Source organism: Pollachius pollachius (genome assembly GCF_949987615.1).
Source record: "Pollachius pollachius genome assembly, chromosome: 16".
Taxonomy (NCBI): Eukaryota; Metazoa; Chordata; class Actinopteri; order Gadiformes; family Gadidae; genus Pollachius; species Pollachius pollachius.
The window spans coordinates 12516854-12537859 of record NC_136949.1 but is presented as its reverse complement, the minus strand read 5'-3'; the positions used below and the strand labels follow the sequence as shown (position 1 = coordinate 12537859).

At 45.1% G+C, this 21006-nt stretch overlaps 1 protein-coding gene across 7 annotated transcripts in view; it reads left to right on the top strand.

The window, feature by feature from the left end:
* utrn (utrophin) overlaps positions 1 to 9523 on the top strand; it is a 181373-nt gene extending 171850 nt beyond the window's left edge. For all 7 annotated transcript variants that reach the window (XM_079753662.1, XM_079753661.1, XM_079753665.1 and 4 more), the window contains 4 exons: positions 3358 to 3433; positions 4135 to 4218; positions 5352 to 5377; positions 7938 to 9523. In XM_079753662.1, coding sequence (XP_079609788.1) covers positions 3358 to 3433; positions 4135 to 4218; positions 5352 to 5377; positions 7938 to 7946 — 195 coding nt within the window. In that variant the 3' untranslated portion in view covers positions 7947 to 9523. The remainder of the gene's footprint in view (positions 1 to 3357; positions 3434 to 4134; positions 4219 to 5351; positions 5378 to 7937) is intronic.
* Positions 9524 to 21006: the final 11483 nt, after the last annotated feature.

Sequence of the window (21006 nt, the reverse complement as noted above, 5' to 3'; positions counted from 1 at the left end):
GTTCACACCCTCATCGTTCACTACGGCCGCTCAGAGCGCACTGCCCTCAACGCCGAATAAATCTCGGGACAGCCAATCAGAATAAGCAAACGCAGAGCTGGGTGTCGTTGGGTTGCAGGGGAGATCCGGCCGGGGTCCCAGAGTGTGTTCTCGCCTCACCTGCCTTATGTAAGAGCGGGTTAATTAACATACGGGACACAGTTCAGCTTTGGTTCCGAGTGATCTGCCCCTTCCTCCATCTGGAGGCGATGCTGGATAGCTATTGGAGGTGCATTTAGCGTAGGGGGGGGCCAGGTTTGAGAGTGTCGATGAGAGTGCTGGGCCGACAGCATGTCTAGTTTTTGAACTTAAAGGAAATATATACAGGCTCCCTTTTCCAGAGGCGGTGGGACCCTCTTTGGCTCTGCGCAGGAGAGAATCTGTCATATTTATCACTATGATAAACGTTCAATTGATTCTTCCGTGTGGCATATTGGTAAAGGAAGGAGTGAAAAGGGGTGGATAAGGTAAACACACGCATCTATCCACACGGATGTCCCCGCAGGCTCTGCAACATTTATGTCTAACCGTCACTGACATAACTTCTCTGTGAGCCTGCCTCTTCTCCAACCAAGCAGCAAAATAAGAGCGGTGCTATGGTTCAGCGCGACATATTTAATTCACACTCCCAGAGGCTGTCTGGAGGCCTTGACCTGGGCTAATCTGAGCCTGGGGAGGAGGGCACTGGGGCTCCACGTTAGCCTTAGCCTTTTACTAGGTGGGGGTTTGGAGAACTAGGAGGCAGATGGATGGATGGAGCAATTGAAAGAGTTTTTTTTAACAAGGGAGGCGAGGGAGCGAAGGGGGGCACAAAGGAGGGGAGAGAGAAAGGGAGAGGGAGGGAGTGAGAGAGAGGGAGAGGGAGGGAGTGAGAGAGAGAGAGAGAGAGAGAGAGAGAGGTAGAGGGAGGGAGTGAGAGAGAGAGAGAGAGAGGGAGGGAGTGAGAGAGAGAGAGAGGGAGAGGGAGGGAGTGAGAGAGAGAGAGAGAGGGAGAGGGAGGGAGTGAGAGAGAGAGAGAGAGAGAGGGAGAGGGAGGGAGTGAGAGAGAGAGAGAGAGAGAGGGAGAGGGAGGGAGAGAGAGAGAGAGAGAGCATTGATTTGGCGTCCCGCAGTTTGCTGAAGGCCTTATTATGAAAGTGTTGCAGGGAATGCCAGCGTGGCGCTACAGTGTTTCCCAAAGGATGTTTGGAGAGTGGGAGAGGGTGGGGGGCTCGCAATCCTCACGGGGGGTCTGGGGGGGGCCCCCCCCGTGAGGATTTTTTTAATAGATTTCATTTAAACTGATCAATCTGGTGAATTTTGAGAACCAAAATATGACATATCAATTACTAACAAATGACTTGCAAACTGCTGGTACTGATATTAATGTAGATGACACAATGCTAAGGGTCATACTGAGTGGGGTTGAGGAGTTTTCAGAAAGCATTTAAGAAAAGATGAAAACAAAAACGACTAAAACACAGTACTGAGCCTTTATACTACTAGTTTATTATTATTATTATTATTATTATTATTATTATTATTATAATTAATACTATTCAATTCATAGATTCTGTGCATACCAAATATTCTCTAACTCCCCCCCACACACACACACACACACACTGATGGCTGGTTCAGACTACACGATTCTCAGTTATTCCTCCACGATTTAACATTTCACACTATGCAATCACAAAGCCAGGAAATCGGGCTTTGTCTCGTCGGAAGACTGGCCACCCTACAAGATTCGAGGGTGCCATGCTCTAGGATCTTTACTTTGTATCGTTCACGATACACGCAGCAACAAAGTGTAAATAACAATGGATCCCGAGTTCCTAAACTAGGCATTATGATGGCGGTCCTCTGCGTAGTGCAGTGAAGTCTAGTTAGTAGAGATGCGCGGATGAGCTGTAATGTCATTCACACCCGCTGCCTAACATCAATATCCACCTGAAGCAATGTTTTTTTCAACAATTCATACCCGCAACCGCCCGATCATCATTACGGTGACCAGACGTCCCTGTGTTGTGGGGACAGTCCAGATTTTGAGGTGCGTGTTTCGTGTCCCGACAAAAGCCTGTCGGCGCGCTAAAATGTCCAACCACTATGAAATGTCCCCTGTTATCAGCGATTACATAGCCAACGTGGTCTTATTATAGCCCGATCATTAACTTAAAGCCACACAGAAAGAATAAAGCATCCAGCGTATGATTTCATCAATGTGTGTGAGGGCATACGCAGCAGGGATGATCGCACAGTGGAATGCTTATGGAAAACAGGGGGACGAGCGCTGGGCGGAGATGTTCGCGCATTTCAGAAGCAGGGAGATTATAGAAAAATATGTCAAATTTGTCAGTTTGCCCTTTGTCTTGTCAATACGTTAACCTACATATTATTTATTTATTTATTTATTTCAACCGCGACCCGCCCGCAATTCTTTCCAGTAGGCTATTACTTTTTTTCACACAATCCACCCAACCCGTGGATGATCCACGGTGTCCGCGGGTACGACCGCCAACCGCGCATCTCTACTAGTCTTGACTTTAATAGTTAGTTCTTTACTAGCTAGTAAACACTGCCTGTGAGCTCCAGCTGTTGGCGGGATTCCCTCGCACAACTGGTGGCGGGGTTCCCTCCATGTCAACAATGGATACGTCATTGCGATTCCCCCAATTTTCTGGCATGTCAAACTTTTCGTCATTGGTTTTTCGAACGACTCGGGGCAAAATTAGGCTGAAACTGTGTAGTCTGAACTAGCCACAGATGCCCTTACTACAGGCATCTGTGTCTAACCCAAACAAAGTAGCACAGATATCTTGAGTTTGTCTTTTTTTTTTTTTTTTGGAAACTATGGCGGCCGAAATGAGACCATGGTGGTGTGCCATAGTCTCGTCAATGTGTGGGAAACACTGGTTCCATAGGTTGATGGGGCATACGGTGTTGTTAAGGAGACAGTCAGATCAACCACCTTATTGATTTATCATTTTTCTGACATGACGTATTCGGCGTCTGACGGATACCTCTTGCGCATGTTTATTTAAGAAGTCCACCTCAAATAACGAGTACGATTTTGTCCTCCCAATAGATACTTTGAGTCGGACGCATAAGAGTCAGGGTTGCACTTAATCCTGTGTGACCTTTTGACCTTGGCCTCTAATCACTGGCCGCTCACGAAACCTGAACAACTAGAGCGTCAAGGAAATGACAATGACGTATTTGTTCACCTTTTATTGGATTGTAAAACACGAAAGGAACTCTAAACAGAAAATCTCTTCTTTTTGTTCTGTCTCTCTTTCTCTCTCTCTCTCTCTCTCCTTCTATGTCTCTCTCTCTCAGCCCGAGGGAGACTCAAGGGTGAATGGGGTCTCCTCTCCCAGTGTACAGGACCGAGGACAACATAATGAAAACTCAGGTAAGCAGATTCACACATACTGCTGCAGTCCCAGGCAAATATTGTTTTGCTGCGCCTTGAACCACCCTTCTGCTTGTAAACAAACACTGCCCAAGAACATGCATTCCTTCCACCTTCCATCCTTCCATTCCTTGCTTTTATATGTTATTATTCGATTTAATGATTTTACATTAATCCAGCCTTCGCCAAAGCCTTCAAATGTGTAAATCAATACTAATATCGCCTTCAGTGGTCATTATCTGGTCGGAAAAACACGCAATCATATCTCAATATGATTTATGTACAATATATTATAGCAGTTGATTACAAATGATTCATGATGATGAAGTATTTCAGCAGCAGAGCAAAATAACCACTTCTAGCAGAAATAGCTGGGCATAATCGTCCATTGTATGAGCGTGAACAATTATACATTTTTCGGGAATTTTGCCTGGTTTCCCTTCTCAGATTGCTTGACTGCATTACAGTAGCAGCTTTTCCTTTTCTTGCCATCAACACAAACGTGCTGTGTGTGAGTTCTCCAAAACCAAACTGCCTCTAGTTCTGATTCACATACAAGTGCTAGTCCATTCCTGTTGCTCGACCAACCTGATGATCAGAAGACACAGTCTGTAGATGATAAAGTGTGTGTGTGTGTGTGTGTGTGTGTGTGTGTGTGTGCGTGTGCGTGCCTGCCTGCGTGCGTGCGTGCGTGCGTGCAGAAGAGCTTCTAGATCCCCAGGACAGCAGCTCTGACCTTGCAGAAGTGATGGAGCAGATAAACAACAGCTTCCCTGCATGCAGTCGTAAGTTTATGTTCCTCTTAAACAGCAATTCCACAACATACTTTACTTTTGTTAGCATACTTTGCATTAGCCCGTTAGCAGAGATAAGATATATGGTTAAGCCATCGGTCTCTGGCAGTAGGTAAGGTAATGTCTGTTGTTTACTGATGAATACCTGGCAACCAATTGGCCAAATTTGACTAAAAGTTACAGCTCTATTTCTCTAAAAGGAATCTGGCCAAAAAATAATAATTTTCCTCTAAGGCGCACTTTTTGTTAATTTATTCTGGTTTAACTACTTAAGGGTTGTCTACAAGGTAGACGTGACCAGACCAATAATACCATAATGAATAAACAAGGTCAGAGGGAGAGGAGACCGGGGGCTGATGAAACGCAGTAGTAATCCGTCAGTGGTCAAGTCTATCATTGAAGTATCCGTTTAATATCCTCTGGCCCATAGCTGTCCCAGCATCGCACTAGCACCTTCCCTATTCTCTTTATTACCACCCACAAACACACACACGCATACACACACCGTCCTTGTTCAGGTTTTAACTTTGTGAAAAGTGTGTGTATGTGTGCCTTTCTTCAGAAATTGTATTATTAATAGATATTGATATGCTTATACAAACCACTGAAACTAGTTTGTGGTGAGATTTCCATGACAACAGCGATTGCGTCATTGTAACCGGCTCCACTGACAGATGCAAACATAAACATGAATGCCCCCGTCGGCCAATCAGAAGGCAGCCACTGCGCTGCCACCGCCACCAAGGGAGTCGTGTCCCTGCCTCTTCATAATGTGGTTAAAAAAGAAAAGCGTGGTTTTTTTTTTATTGTTCTCATAGGCAGCCGAGCACGACATCCCAAAGGCTGTGTATTAAAATACATATTTCTGGTATAAGACCGCCTTTCACACCTCCTCACTAAATTTTGGGTTTAAATAAGTCAGGGATTTAGTAAAAAATCTATCATCTCATGCCAGCTGCTCGGGGGCAGTTAGCATTAGGCTAACCACCCAGCGTTAGGACTGATTATTAGTAGTGTAATGCTGCGTGTGTGCGTGCGTGCGGGTGTTATCAGGTGGACAAAAATATATTTATCTTTTAATCACTGAAATGGTAATATGATTTTTGTTGTCTACTGTTTTCCAGCCTCAAGCCTCTCCTCGAGACCACAGGTGAGATCACGGTCTTTCTCCGCCGTGCTCCGGTACCACCCACCATTTTGGGAAAGTACAGAAAAGTTTACTTTCATTGTCACCGTTCCATGGACTGCCGTGTGAGGGCATTGTGCGCACCATGGTCGCCGTTCTCTCAAAGTTACCTCAGTGACGAATCTCGCTGCTCCTGAGCGGAGTAGCGAGAGATCAGCATAATAGAGGTCCAGAGGTTGTGGCCTCAGACTCCACCCTACCGACAACAGAGAGAAAAACCAAACACGAAGAGAGGAGAAAAGAGTTGAACATGGAGGTCCCTTCGGCAAGGTGAAGGGACCTCCATGCATGCGGCATTTGAAGAGAAGAGAAAAGATGATTGATCCATTTTCATGTATTTCTTAACCAAAACTATCTCCGTTCAGTGGTTTGTCATGGCTCAGGTCGAGCAACATTTTAGAGCTAATATTGTGATTTTATTCCATAGCCCAAAAGAATTATTCATTCTTGAAGTCCCTTGACATATTTATTGCGAAGTTTTCAAACAAACCGTTAAACCGGCACAATGTAACTTTTTCACTGCAGCCATCACTTTTGTTCGAAATGGGATTTTCTCTCATATTTCTCCACAAGCCCCCCAAATTGTGTTAGAGCGAGAAAGTATGCCCGGGTTCATCGTGTCGTGGGTGGGTGGGTGGGTTCTGAGCGCTAGAAACTCTTTTTGAAAAGAAAGAAACTCTTACAAAAACGACTTTTGTAAGTTTGAACAAAGGTGATGGCTTAAGTGTTAAAGTTTGCACAGTGGGGGTTTCAAAAAAATGTCAAAACGGCACCTCTTAACCTAGCTGGGGCCATCAGGAGCAACATATACCTGACAAAAGAACTTCTTAGATTACATTTTTTTATATTGTCATCTTTCTGCTGATGAACCTCCATTTTACCATCGCAAAGTACCAGAGACACCTTTAGTTCTGCTTCCCTTTACGGACGCCCTGCATGGCGGACGCTACGACCTCGCCACCACGGTCACCTCACTGATTAATTGAGAACAAATTGACCTTAGACGGAACAAGAAGATTTGAGTGGGCGGTTGGCGCAGGTCAACAGAGGCAGGATGGCAGCAAGGTGTTGCTTAGTTCATAATTGCCCATGTCAGGCAAATTCCAAGAACACACCCTCCCGCTCACCATTAATACTCATAAACTTAACTAACCGAAAAAAACGATCTTGTATCTATAGACACAGGCCAAATTTGCTTGCATTTCCGCCCAAAAACATTTTTTGGTTTACTTTCAGTTTGATGGAAATGAGGAAATATCAACAATGATACCTAATAGTGGATACAAATGGATATCCAGCAGCTCACATGCCACCCCCCAAGAGGCTAACCACGGCTGCTGTCAGAAAGGAAAGCCACAGTTAATAGCAGCAGCCCCTCCTGAGCTGTTGTTGCCCTGTGAGAAGGAGATGGCTAATGGATCCCTAGGGACCGCCATTATGTTTCATCTCCCCCGGCACCGTCTGAGGGGTCAGGGGTCACGGAGTGGTGCAGAGCCAGCAACACTGTTGTTGTTTTTTTTGCCACCTTTAAGGCCACCGTAATTGTTTTGTGCACAGTCTGAGCCACTCACTCTTCCACTCAGCCCTCTCTGTTTAAAATGAGGTCCACACAACCCACCAATAATAACTATTCTTTGCCTCTTTTTCCTTTTTTTGGTTTATATATTAGCTTGTATTTATTGTTCATTTCGTGCCACTCTCTTCGCCGGTCTGTTTTTATAGTTTTCCCCCCGACAATTCGTCCACCTCTTCCTCACTCCCCCATCCTCTTCATCCTTTGCACATCAGTTCCAGGGGAGTTATTGTAAACTTTGTGAAACCCCAGTTCATATTCATATTCTGCCTGGTGGTGAGCGGGCTGGGGTTCTGTGTGGAGAAGCCAGCAGCTGTCCTGTAGATCCAGGCCTGAATCCTCCGCTCCCACCTGCCTCTATATCTCAACACCGCTCTGCCGAAGGGGCTCGAACAGGCGCCCGGTACCCGCAGCAACTCAGCAAGCCTTCAAAAAAGATAACTTTTTTGTGGGGTTGTTTCTCGAAAATGCTTAATAACTGCTCTGAAAAACACAAGTTGCTTGAGAAAAGAGCATAAAAACGGATGTAGTGTCGTTTTAAGTTTAATTGATCTCTCCTCTTTCGCTCTGTGTTCCCTACTCCAAGTTCAAAAGTGCCATCCTGTAGTAAATTGTCCTTGTAACATGAATTATTTCCACCTTGGTCATAATGGACCGCTTGCCAGCCAGTATTATAGTGAGTTTGAGGTTTTTTTGGGAACCAAATTGCCTGTGAGTGATTGTCTGTGTGTGTGGGTGCACAAAAATGCATTTCAAGCAATTGTGCCAACACATTCCCGCACACACACACACACATACGCAAACACCTGCTCTAGATGACGTGTGTGGGTGCATGCGGAGGTGCCCAGAATGCGCATGCATTGCCGTGCTCTCTCTTTACCCAGGTATGTGTTTCAGCCCCATTGTGTAGGCGGCTGATCCAATATCTCCCATTCTCTTTGTGATTCACAGGTGATGTGAGGGCAGCCACCTGGAGGACGGAGGACGTGTGTGTGTGCGCGCGCGCGTGTGTGCGGTGTTTGTGTGTGTTGGCGAAAGGCGATTGAAGTGTGACTTTGGAAAAAGGCCGGAACTCTCCCGACCACGCCGACCTCCTCTCCGTATTCCTCGCCTCGGCTCCGTACTGACGGAGTAGGTGGAGCTTCAGGCCCCGCCCCCCACAAGCCCCGAGAACCAATACCAAGTTAGAGATTCTGCACCCAGAAACCCAAAGACACACAGGACCAGAGAACTGCTATCCCCTATGTTGTTGTGTACTATGCAATACTTGTACATTTGATAAAACTGTGGAGTGAACCTGAAGTTGGCCTAACATTTCTATGGGATTTGTACGCATATTCCGATGATATCCTAGGTTTGGGGTTTGTATAGTAAAATATGTTCATTTCTTTTTCTTGTTTTCACTGGGAATCAAATTGTTACATTCTTCATCTTTTTAATTCAGTGTGTTTGGCCTCCCCCCTTTCCACCCCGCTTACCCGTTACTGTCACACGGTTGAGGTTCATGTTCCAAGTTTGGGAGTACAATTCTTTGTGACGAGTAAGACCAACCCTTCATTACAGTCATGTATTTACCCTGTGTGAAGCTCCGCAAACTGTTTTCTCTATTTTATTTTTCTATGACTTGGGTATCGATGGCTGATCGTGGCGCATGTTGATGTCAGAGTTCCCCTTTAATTCCTCGGTGTGACCGTTGCTATCGCCGTAGCGACCGCGATTTTGTTGAACTCGCGCCCCTCCTGTGCCTATACAGTTGTCATTCCAAGTGTGGAAGACCTAGATGCTGACATTAAAGTGGGAATGTGTACAAAGTGAAGAGGTTTTATGGAAGAATATAGATTTAATTTGAACCTTAAATGTTGAATAAGGGTTTTCAACCGGCCCCTAACTCACCATGTAGAGCAGTTTTATATGAAAATAAAATTACACAAAGTCTATGTTTGAAAAATCTGAACGAAAGCCATGATTGCCTTGCTACCTCAGAATGACTGACACAGTTTTGTCTGCGTGGTCCGTGACATAGTTTTCTTTGACCAACCAGCGCTAGACGCAGAACACCCCCCTCGCATTAGCATTCCGAGCTCGTGCTTACTGTATCGATGTACACTGCAACAACGACAACATCGTTCGTTATTACTGTATCGCCACAATGGTTCGGTGGCCTGCTGAAGCTAACAACCCTTCATCCCGCGTGAGGAGTGACACATTTTTGGCGTTTTTAATTCCACTGGCAAATTAAGCACTGTATTCCTCACATTGTTGTGTCGTTGTGTTGTGCTACATGCTATCCTGTAAAAAAAACAAAAAAAACGTGTGAGGTTTAACAACACTACTATGTCTCCTCCGACCGTGGACAGAGGAACGAGGCGACGACGATGTTTATGATGAGTGTGTCGTTGTGGTAGCGTTTGTAATCTTGAACAAAAAGCGAACCATTGCAGAACTGTGTCGTTTTCGCCTGAGGTATGTAGAATAGATTCACCACACTACGTGTAATATGGCTACATTGTTTTATTCTGAATAAAGTTTTTATAACAAGTTAATGGGTCTCTGGATATATTTGTTTAAAATTGTAACCAGGTGTTTGTATGCAAAAAGTATTGGGTAACATTTGTTTTCCTGCTGTTTGTAAATCAAAATGTCGTTTTTGATGTAGCTCAAAAAAAAGCGTTGAGCTGCAAACTCAAATCTAGCCCAAGCTACCCTTCCTGTTTGAATACGGCTCTGCTGAGCCAATCAAACTGCAGGATATCATGAATAACGCAGCGATGTTCTGCCCTTCCCCTCCTGTCCACGGACCATTTAATACCCAGGAGGATTCCTATGCATCGAAATGCATACAAGCATTTCCTGTAAGCCTCGTTATTAACTGTACCGCACTGCAATGACTCCGCAGGGGGGCGGGGGGTCAATGCGGTGTTGGGTGGGCAGAGAGAGAACAAAACATGATCTCAACTCACTTTTTCCTTCTCCTTATCTTGGTGTTTAATTACATAGGGCGCTAATGGCTGGACACATGCAGGAAATTAGCCCTTAAACATCGGTGATATTGAATTCCTTGTGTGGTTGTCATCACCCAGGTGCCAGTTATGAACAAAGTGGTGATTGGAAAAGCACAAAATCGAGTTTGTATGAAGAGCCTGTCAGATGCTGGTCAGGTTTAATTATGCTTGAACAACACAATTGGACACATATGCTGTGCGCTAGATGTTCACTTTGGATCCGTCTTCCAGCGGGGCTGGGCGCCCTCCAAACTCTCCCGTCTCTTTTTAATAGAGAGGTCTGGTGATAAGTACCTACCGTCATGATATGCTTTGCGTATTTTTTCATTCTTGAATGCTCGGGCTGCTTGGAAATGAATGGACGCAGAGAGTTCGCCTCTTCGTCATTCACCTCCTCCACCTCCAGGAGAGGAGGCCCTCTGAGCCTCCTCCTCATGCCCCTCAGCCCTTTGCTGATGTCGCACAAACAAATCCTGGGCGGGGGGGGGGAGACAAAAGCACAAGTAGTTCCACAGGAAGCTGGAAAGTTTTAATTGCAACCAGGGGTCCATTTGGGCTTTTTCATTTCGATCGAGTGGTGGTGGTCCGACGGTCTTACGTTTCTCCCCACATCTGCATCTCCCCCGGTGTGCGAATGTGGTTGGTGTGAAACAGAATATGCGTGTGTCCTTAACTGGTTTCCCCCGGGGTGAACGGGTGCAGGGGGTGGGGATGGAAAGGAGAGGGAGTTAATTGGGCCTATTGTGTACCGGGTGTCGATAGGGTGATGCAACGGTGCTATTAACGCTTAGGTTAATTCCTTGCCTCCGAAGCACGGTTCAATGCGCTCATTTGTTGCTAATGAAACAATGCACACTCCCTGTATGAATTAGCCCTTATTTAAGACTTAACCTCAGCCAGCCGGGGCTCCTGTTAGGATACTTTTGGTTTGGTATGGTTCAGTACAACAGATGCTTGAATGCATATCTTTAAGCAGACTCCAGGGGATTGAACTCTGACGCTTTCGATTGGGAGATGAATATGTGTGTGACCAGGCATTATGCCGCCGTCCACTTTGAGCCTCAATAGTACTTACCTATAAATATCCACTTCATCATGGGAACCTGCAAGTCAGGTTAGATTCAAACGCAGCCTTTCTTTCCGAAAAATGACTCATTGGCCGTAGTATTCATCAGTATCATGCGCTTGTTCATTATCATACGGACACCCACCGCTGTAAGCAGAACTATAACCATCCATCCTTGCTTTGTTTGTGAATCCTCTTATGGGAAGCCAAACAAAAAGGGATAATCGACTTACTTCCCTTTTGTCCCTGTAGTGTTACCGTGTGCTATTAGTCATTCCCCTTCCCTGCGGTAGAAAAGAAACTCAACAGAAGACGAGACGGTGACAAGCCAAAGAGAGCTGAAAGCGGGGCTCAGTGAGCCCCGCTTTCAGCGAGCCCTGCCTCACCCCCTCACCCCTGTGTCCGGACCTCCCCGTCACCTCCAGAAGCGCTGGTTCATCTGTGTCAGTGTGAGGCATCCCGGCCCAGGCAGTGTTGTGCCAGCAGGACCAGATGATGCCATTTGTTTAGATTTCACCACCCGAACCCCACCACCCACACCCATCCATCCGTCCTGCTGCCAGGGGAGGAGAGGGGGGGGGGGCCGGTCCCGGTCCCGGTCCCGGAGCGCTGAGCCGTTGCGCTGCTGTCGGCTTTGATCAAGCACTTGGCAGGCGGAGCCAGGGCCTGGATGGGCTGGATGGATGGCTTGCTGGATGGACGGGCTCGATGGCTGTCTGGCTTGCTGGCTGGATATAAGGGATGACTGGCTTGCTGGTTGGCTAAATGCGATGGGTGGCTGGCTGGCTGGCTGGATAGAAGGGCTGGCTGGCTGGATATAAGGGATGACTGGCTTGCTGGTTGGCTAAATGCGGTGGGTGGCTGGCTGGCTGGCTGGCTGGCTGGATAGAAGGGCTGGTTGGATGGCTGGCTCGCCTTCTGATTGGTGGAGGCTGACACTCTGCCAGTGGCCCGTAGCAAGGTAACAGATGTAGAGGAGGAGAGAGGAGACAGAGGACAGGAGGAGGAGGGAGGAGACAGAGGACAGGAGGAGGAGGGAGGAGACAGAGGACAGGAGGAGGAGGGAGGAGACAGAGGACAGGAGGAGGAGGGAGGAGACAGAGGACAGGAGGAGGAGGGAGGAGACAGAGGACAAGGAGGCGGAGGGAGGAGACAGAGGACAGGAGGAGGAGGGAGGAGACAGAGGACAGGAGGAGGAGGGAGGAGACAGAGGACAGGAGGAGGAGGGAGGAGACAGAGGACAAGGAGGCGGAGGGAGGAGACAGAGGACAGGAGGAGGCTCACTTGTCCCCTCATTCCCTGATCCCTATATAGTGAGAACTATGTAGTAGGGAATACATTTAGGGGAATACATTTTATTTGCAACTGATAATGTGCTGGAAATCAAGCGGCGTGATTTGTAGTGGTGGCATAAACGAGCCGACATGTGTTGGACATTGTCCTGAATCGTGCACTTTAAACGGCACTAGTTGACTGATTCAAACACGGCTGGGGGAAATAACAGAGTTGAGGAAAGAAAGAAAAAGGAGAGGTGAGGAAAGCGAGAGAGGGAGAGTGAGTGTGATTCTTCTTTGAACCATGATGCTGTTCTTGGAATTCATTAATTCATTCGCTGTTCTACCGTGCATAGAAAACGCTCAATTAGTTGTGAATGAATGGGGATTTGGCCACTAGTCATTAAGTTCGGGTGTCTCAAATGAATTCTCTCTGACCTCACCTGTTACATAATATTTCATATGGACATGTGCTACAAAGAGTGTTATATAAACTACAGCCAAAGTTTTGACTTGGAATATATAAAAGGTTTAATGCAACATTATTCACTTCATGATGTTAATTAAGCCGACATGTCTCCTTAAATCAGGCCCGAGCAAGAGATTAAGGTAACTGTCTGTTGATTAAGGTAATCAATAGACATTGAGATTTATTTTTCTTTGTCAGGATAATTAGCTAGAAAAAGACCTCAAGGTAAGTGTAAAGGATTTTAGATAGAAGCCTCTCTTTGCTACTGTGTTTTACTCAGCAGTTCTCCAAGGACTTAAAGCAACGCGACGCCTATATCGTTAATCTACAATTCAATTATCTTCACATCCTCAGTAGGTTGATTATACTGTTGATTATTAGACAAACATATGGCATCGCGACACATTCTAAACACCCCATGTCGCATGATTATTCATAGGTTCATCATTAAACATCGACTTTAAAAAGTGCAAATCCGTTTAACTTTAATCTGCAACTTTGTTAAATGTGTAATTGACTCTTTGTGCAGAATGATATTATAATATACCCTAACCAAATTAATTCTTGCTGATCAAACAGTATGTGAGCATCAGATACACCATTAGCTCTGCTGTAGGCATACACCACTCACTGCTCGCTGATCTCCTGCTGGCTGCGATCCAGCAGAGCAGAGAAGAAACATTGCGAAGGCTGAGAGGTAGATACAGCCCCCATCGCTTTGCAGCGTCAGCATTTTTAGTTTCCTTTCTGTTTTTATTTTTTGGGGGGGAATTGAGAAGGACATTCACAGAGAGGAAACCTCATTTAAATCACTGGAATTGGGGTAGGCTTTTATAGGGGACGTGGGAATGAGTGTGCCAGCAGCGCTGGACTATTTCAGCTCCCCAAACTAGCCTCTTCATTGGCTGTCTGGCTCCTTAACTTAATAGCTTTTGAATATTTATTTGGAAAGTTTGCCACTCATAGGAATGTTTGTATTATCATCTTTGTGGGTTTTTAAATCAGCCCACTAATACAGAGACAAATAGCACGCACTCACGCACACGCACACACACTTATCCAGACATTTGACGCACCACTGATTAATTTTGCTTTCAACCTAGCAAACCTATTCTTTGATTTAGCCTCAAAAACCTGTCAACCCATTGACACACACACACACACACACACACACACACACACACATACACACACACACACACACACACACACACACACACACACACACACACACACACACACACACACACACACCTTCCAGTCTAGCCATTTGTTTGAAAGCACACATTCCCAACCTTAATAACAATCACCAGACAGTTCAGTGCAGTGCAGTGCACATCTATGTCACCCAAACACCCCAGAAGCTTAATGCACCATTTATAAGGTCACTCCTGTGAGCTCACATCACCTCTTTTCTCCCTCCATCCCTCCTGATTTCTCTCTCCACTCCTGTAGTGCAGGGTGACTAAATATGCTTTTGAATGGCTTGACTCAATGCCACCCTTTCTCTTCGACAACACACACCCACCCACCCACACAGACACACACACACATACACACACAAACACACTCTATCTATTTCGCCAACACTGATTCCTGTTCGTCTCCTTCCATTAAGGTCTGGGCCCAGACGTGTTAAGTGTGTGTGTGTGTGTGTGTGTGTGTATGTGTGTATGTGTGTATGTGTGTGTGTGTGTGTGTGTGTGTGTGTGTGTGTGTGTGTGTGTGTGTGTGTGTGTGTGTGGTGCAACAGTGAAAGATGGCCAGCCAGTCAATCAATAACTTCCCACTTTCATTGCAGTGCGGCTCATTAGTTGCGGACAGTGACATTGGCAGCCATGGTTATTGTGCTCATGGCCCCGCAGGAGACAGCCAATCAGACCAAATGTAAACACAGCATCAACCAGGATGTAATGGATGAGAAACCTCTTCCACCCCGTGGTGTGTTTTCCTCACTGCCGAGATTATGGCTTCACTTTAATTTGATTTTTCAGTGTCATTGGCTTTGTAGGTTTAGTTTGTTTTGTAAACAAATAAAACCCACATAAAACCGAGCATACACGGCAAAATAGTTAGCAGTTATGCTTTGCAAATGGGCCCCGAAAACCGAGTAATAAACACTTTCATTGATAAGGTTTTCACTCACACAGATCATTGTGGGTACATCAGAATCAGGGTTCTCTCTGGGTTCCATGAAAAAGCTCCACAGCAAAGGAAAATGGCGAATTCTGACTCAAACAGCTCGGTTTTAGCCAAACTGAAACGTAGAGGTACGTAGCAGGTCTGTGGAGACCGTATCTTATCTTGTTCCCTTTCCTCCCTCCCTCCCTCCCCATGGGCTTGTAGCACTACTAAGCACTGCACAACCAGTGGATTAGATAGAAGATATCATCTCTTTTAAACCTCCCGTTCCTAAAGGCTGGGTTTCAGAATGGGGACCAATCTTCCTGGTGTTATTAGTCACGGTTTTTCGGTTGGGGAAATAAGTAAGGGCTGATAGAAGCGTATCCACTTCGCCAACTATCATTATTTCTTTGTCGTTAGTTAAGTACACTGTTCAGCTAATGCTGAAACATACGGCTACGTATTATAGGTACCACAGTATTGTTTATTTATTTTTCTACAATATTTCGTAATCTACATCTTTCTGCCTTCTAATTGGTGACTTCTACAATGTAATATAATTCACCATCACATCAACACAACAACTTTTTTTGATAATGTTTGTGTAAATGGGTTTATCCTTTACACAAAATCTAACAAGCAAAGGTGACTAAAAACATGGCCTCTTAAAAAAACATTTTAAATGAAATGAAACAAAAAAAAAAAGTACCCGTATGGAATCAAAACTATACAAAGCATCTGGAAAGGTTCCACTCAATTTCCTTTTAGTCCTGTCATCTTTTGTAAAATATGTACCAGAAATACATGGTTCTCGTTCTCAATTCGGTATGGACCCCATCATCATTTCTTTCTCTCTTTTGTAGTGATAAACATAATTAGAGGGCCCATTATAAAACCATTCAGCCCATTGAGGGACTGAAACAGGTGTTTTGTGGATCCAGCAGAGAGCATGACGGGAAATAAAGAGGGGGCTGTCACCTGTCCAAGAGATAGTATGCCCAACAAACTCGATGAGAAAGAATTTATCATGGGTAGTCATTGTTGTAAGTCGTTGCTTCTCTTCAAAAATTAACGTTTTTTCACTCAAGAGTGAAAGAATAGGAAACAGATGAGGAATGATAGGATTTGAGAGTAAACGTCTCACTGCGTATCTGTGAGCGATTGGAATGGACTTTTTGAACTATAACTCGACTCTAATAGCAATGTGCCAGCTGAGACCGTGGAGAGCTGTGTGTTCCACTCAAGGTTCTCAGCAAAGGCTGAAGGCACCCTCCCTTTAATTACCCCATCAGCGACACTACAGCACTTCCATCATCACCCTTTATTGTTTCCTCTCCTCTAATTGGCTCTCGCAGGCCATTTCTGTCTGAGAGCACCGGTAACTTCCACTTCTCCATGATCCAGCTGTCTGCAAGCCATTACCTGCCTCTCTCTCTCTCTCTCTCTCTCTCTCTCTCTCTCTCTCTCTCTCTCTCCCTCTCTCTTTCTCTCTCTCTCTCTCTCTCTCTCGTTCCCTCTCGGTTTCTATTTAATGTCGGATTCAGTCCTTTTGTTGTTCTTTATTAATCTCCTCTGTCCTGCCACACGTCTCCCCGCCAGCCTATTTCTGGCGTCTTACAGTCTAATCATGTGTTGTCACGACAGTTCTGCTCATTCTCTCACTCCCACTTGGTGTCTCTTTCTAGGCCGTGGCACTCAGGTTTTCTTGTTGAACTTTTCCAAAATGAGGCTTCTCTATACACGCTTCAGTCTCGACGAACTTTGAAGGTTCTGCTTGCCCTATGACTAAGTCCGGTCTTGGCTCTAGTCTCAACTGGGGATAATTGCTGAAGATTTAAACAGACTGTGTTATCCCTGCACACTCATGCCCCTAGAGAGTTTAGAGTTCAGACTGGGAAACGCTGCGGTAACTATGCCAATAGCAATTAACAGACAACGTCCAGCACTGTTGATCGCTGTTCAATATGGTGTATGGCCTTTGAAGCATCATAAAAGTAAAAGGGGTTAATAGCAAAATAGGAATTGAACTGAGACAGGAAAATCTGGCTCAGCATCATGGCATCATAAGCACAATCATTTTCTTCTTCTTTTGGACAATATACACTCAATATTCCACGAATCGATATTATGATTCACGACGAATGGTTTAGCATAATTTATTCTGAGGTTTAAGACATACTCCTCATTTTTTTTCAGCATTTGCACACACGTCAGATTTTCCCATATTTTCTTTGAGAAACAGTACCCATTCACTTCCTCAGGCCTTGCCTGTTTTCTCTTCCTCTCAGCAGTATTAGAAGCTTTAAACTAATCTAGCAGATGTCATCAACACTTGCCAGTGTCACCCTGTCTGCTCCCGTTCCACGTGTCTTTTCCATTATTCATGACAGTCAACACTTGCCAGGGAAAGTGATGACCCACTTAACACTCACCCCAACTGACATGGCAAGGAGGCGAGAAGCCGGAGCCTTTGGAAGATCGATCATTTGCTATTCAAGCCCTTGAAACCGTATTGCTCTCCCAGAATGCACCGGCTCATGTTTTGAATCTCTGGTCTCGCGGTAATGGGTGATAGCTGGGAGTGAGGCCTGGTACAGAGTTGCCCTCTGAAAGCAGCATCGCCACGCTACAAGGGATAGAGCTCTGGTGTTCCCAAATCATTAAGATGGCATGAGGAGGGGACGCAGACTGATGTCGGTTGGTGACCTGGTGCTGAGGCGGCCATGTGTCTGCTCTTTGAATTTTCTGCTGACACGGAGACACGCCATAAGTGGGGCACAGCTAAGTTCAACAACACCCTGTTTACTGCTGCCATGACAAACCCTACAAGCCTGATCACTGTGAGTTTGTGTGTGTGTTTCGTTGTGTGTCAAGGTTGTAAGTGAGTCTGTGGCTGTACGTTTTAGGACATGGTTGTGTGTGTGTGTGTGTGTGTGTGTGTGTGTGTGTGTGTGTGTGTGTGTGTGTGTGTGTGTGTGTGTGTGTGTGTGTGTGTGTGTGTGTGTGTGTGTGTGTGTGTGTGTGCACATCCAAGGTGACAGAGTTGATTGTTTGTAGGTTTGAGTGTTCATTAAGGAGAGCATGAAAATATATTTGAACCTGAATAGTCTGAGCAATATCTGTAGAACTTTGGTTCCACTGTGGTTTATTTTGTCTCGTAGATTCATAATTTAAAGTCTGACGAGCTCAAATCCGGGTGAACAGAATGTTTCACTTTCTTTAGGTTCATATTTGTTTCAACCAATCATTGATTTTTTTCTACACAAACTAAGCCAGCGCTAAACTTTTCACAGTATGATGACACGCTAAAACATCCTGTCCGTGCAACATTTTCAAACATACTTAAAAAGGTGTTAAGGATTCAAATCAACACTGTGTTGACAACTGTAGCCATACACTTAAAACCCCCTTGTGGAAGCTTCCTCCACTCAAGCTAATGCATTTCTCTTTGGTTGAATATCTCTGCAATGAAACAGGAAACAAGGCGTACCTCCACCCCTTTGAGTTGTTGGTTCCCAGCCCAGGCTCTGTGCCGTCTCCCATCCGAGGTTCTGCTGAAATGTAATAGGAACTGCTGGAACTGAGAATAATTCCATTAGGACTTCCTTTCGACTCTCATATGAGGTCTGCATTATACAATGCACTAAATCGCTCCCAGTCATCTAGGGATCTATCAAAGTGTGTGATTTAGATTGTGAACCAAACTGATTTTATGTATGACTGGAACTGCAAGTCCTCATCCCTCCAGCCTCCACTGAAACCAATTAGGAATACCACAAACCTACAGGCTTTTTTTTATTATCAAAGTAAAATCCAAGATATTCAGACATTGATACTCACTTGCAAGAAGTGCTCCATACCATTCCTGTGTGTGTGTATGTGTGTGTGTGTGTGTGTGTGTGTGTGCGTGTGTGTGCGTGTGTGTGTGTGTGTGTGTGTGTGTGTGTTGCTTGGCTGTCCTGTGTGTGTGCGCCGGTGTGTCTGAAACACTTTTATGTCTCCACACCTGTAGTGTTATTTCAGCATATTGTTTGGGGCGTCGTTTCTTTTGATGGTTGAACGAGTGGCCTTGTGCACTGCTTTTTCTTCCCAGTGTTTGGCTTTGAAATTAACTATTGATAATGCCATCTGCTGAATCCCAGTCACCCCCCCGGATCTAGATGCTGCAAAAAGCCAGAGGATATGTAACATATAGAGTCCCACTGCAGTAAAACAACTTTCCGCTTCTCTCTTGAGGGCATTAGGACTTTAAATGACAAATTCCGGAGACAGGACAAGGGTATTATTTTTCTATGAATACAGCTGTAGGCCCAGGAGATGTTTCACTTTTTTCAAGGTACTATGCATATGATGAATGCATAATGAATTCAAATCGCACATTCCCGAGAGTTTATCGAGCGAGGGGCCACAGATATGGATTTTTCCCTGTAGAGACCCGCGGAAGACAATCATGTAAGAATTGTAATTACAATTTCCTGGCGTAATGAAGCGGAGCAAAAGGCTGATTCTGCATAAAGGTTAATAATGTGGTGCTTTATGGCGGCACTGTGTACCTTAGATTACACGGCGTACGGTGAGATGGAGCGTGAGCGCGGCGCTGGTGTTGACGGGGCCGACGCTCTCAGACTAATGGACTAATGGTAATGGCCTCCACCGAGAGGTCTGGAAAAGGTACACTTCTGTCGTCATCGGTGCGTGGTACAGACTTCAATGACTCAGCTTTAAATAAAGAAGGTAATGACACTGTGTTTGTGTGTGTGTGTGTGGGTGGGTGCAGATTGGATGTGTGTGTGTGTGTATGTGTGTGTGTGTGTGTGTGTGTGTGTGTATGTGTGGTGATGCAATTTGCTTGTGGCGTGTGTGGGTTTGGGTGTGTGCTGTTAGAGATAGGAGACTAATTTCCTAGAAGGGAACCTCTGCGTCTGTGGTTTAACATTGGCCCCAATGATCGTTGGTAGATTTCCTAGCACTCGCTAGAGTTTTATTGAGAACCATTGAGGCAATTTTGTAATGGTCCATTTCCATCTACTGCATTAACTCCTCATCTCAGCAGTCTCTCTCTCTCTCTCTCTCTCTCTCTCTCTCTCTCTCTGTCTTCCCCTCTCACACACAAACACACTTGCAATCTAGTTATTGGTCCTCTTGAATATTGGTCTTTGAATCCTTCTCTATCTCTATCCTTGTCTCTCCCCCCCCTCTCTCTCTCTCTTTCTCTCTCTCTCTTTCACACTTTCTCTTTCTCATTCTGTGTCTAATGTCTTCCCTCTCTCTCTTTGGGCTTTCTTCCATATTCTTCACTCTTCTCAATACATCTCTTCCTTCTCATATTTTCTTTATTTCTTTCACACCCGTTTCCTCCTCCTCATTACCGTCTTCCCCAGCTGATGTGTCTCTTCGGCGCCGGTTGAAAATCACGCAACTCAATCTTTCTCTACAGCAACACTTTCTCATCTTCTCCTTCATCCTCTTCTGACTCCGTCATTAAGGAAATGAAGCCTGGAAAGCGATGGAACATTCTTCATGTGGTTTTATGTTTGTGGTTAAGTTCCTCTGTTTCAGAGGATTCCTTATTGTTTTCTGGGCCTCTGCTTGTTGAGTAGGGTTTATGAATAACACGGATATAGGCTATGTGGGAATTATAAAGTTGATGATTTACCAGGTTTGAATTACCGTCTTGAGGACCGGGTTTACAAAGCTGTTGATGTGTTTCTTCTAGATTGAAATGCAGAATCCAAAGTGCGGAATTATTGTTATTTTTTGTCCTGTCTCTCTAATTGTAATGTTGTTTTTCTAGTCTTTTCGAGTCAATTCAACTGCTTTTCCTGGCATTCCAATTTGGTCCGTAGTTTCTTGTGCAAAAGTCAACTGAATTCGAACAAATCAATAACAAATCAGGCGTCTTTTCTTGAAGCGACAGTTTCTCATCTGTGTTTTTTATTGATTTAAAAAAAAGTATTCAGAAGACGTGGGAAGAGATTTAGATACCAGCTTGAAAGACTCACTGTGTCTAAATAGGCAATTTCTCACTACACCAAAAGGAGAGGGAGAGCATTACCATCAACCGTACCATCAAAAATATTGTTCT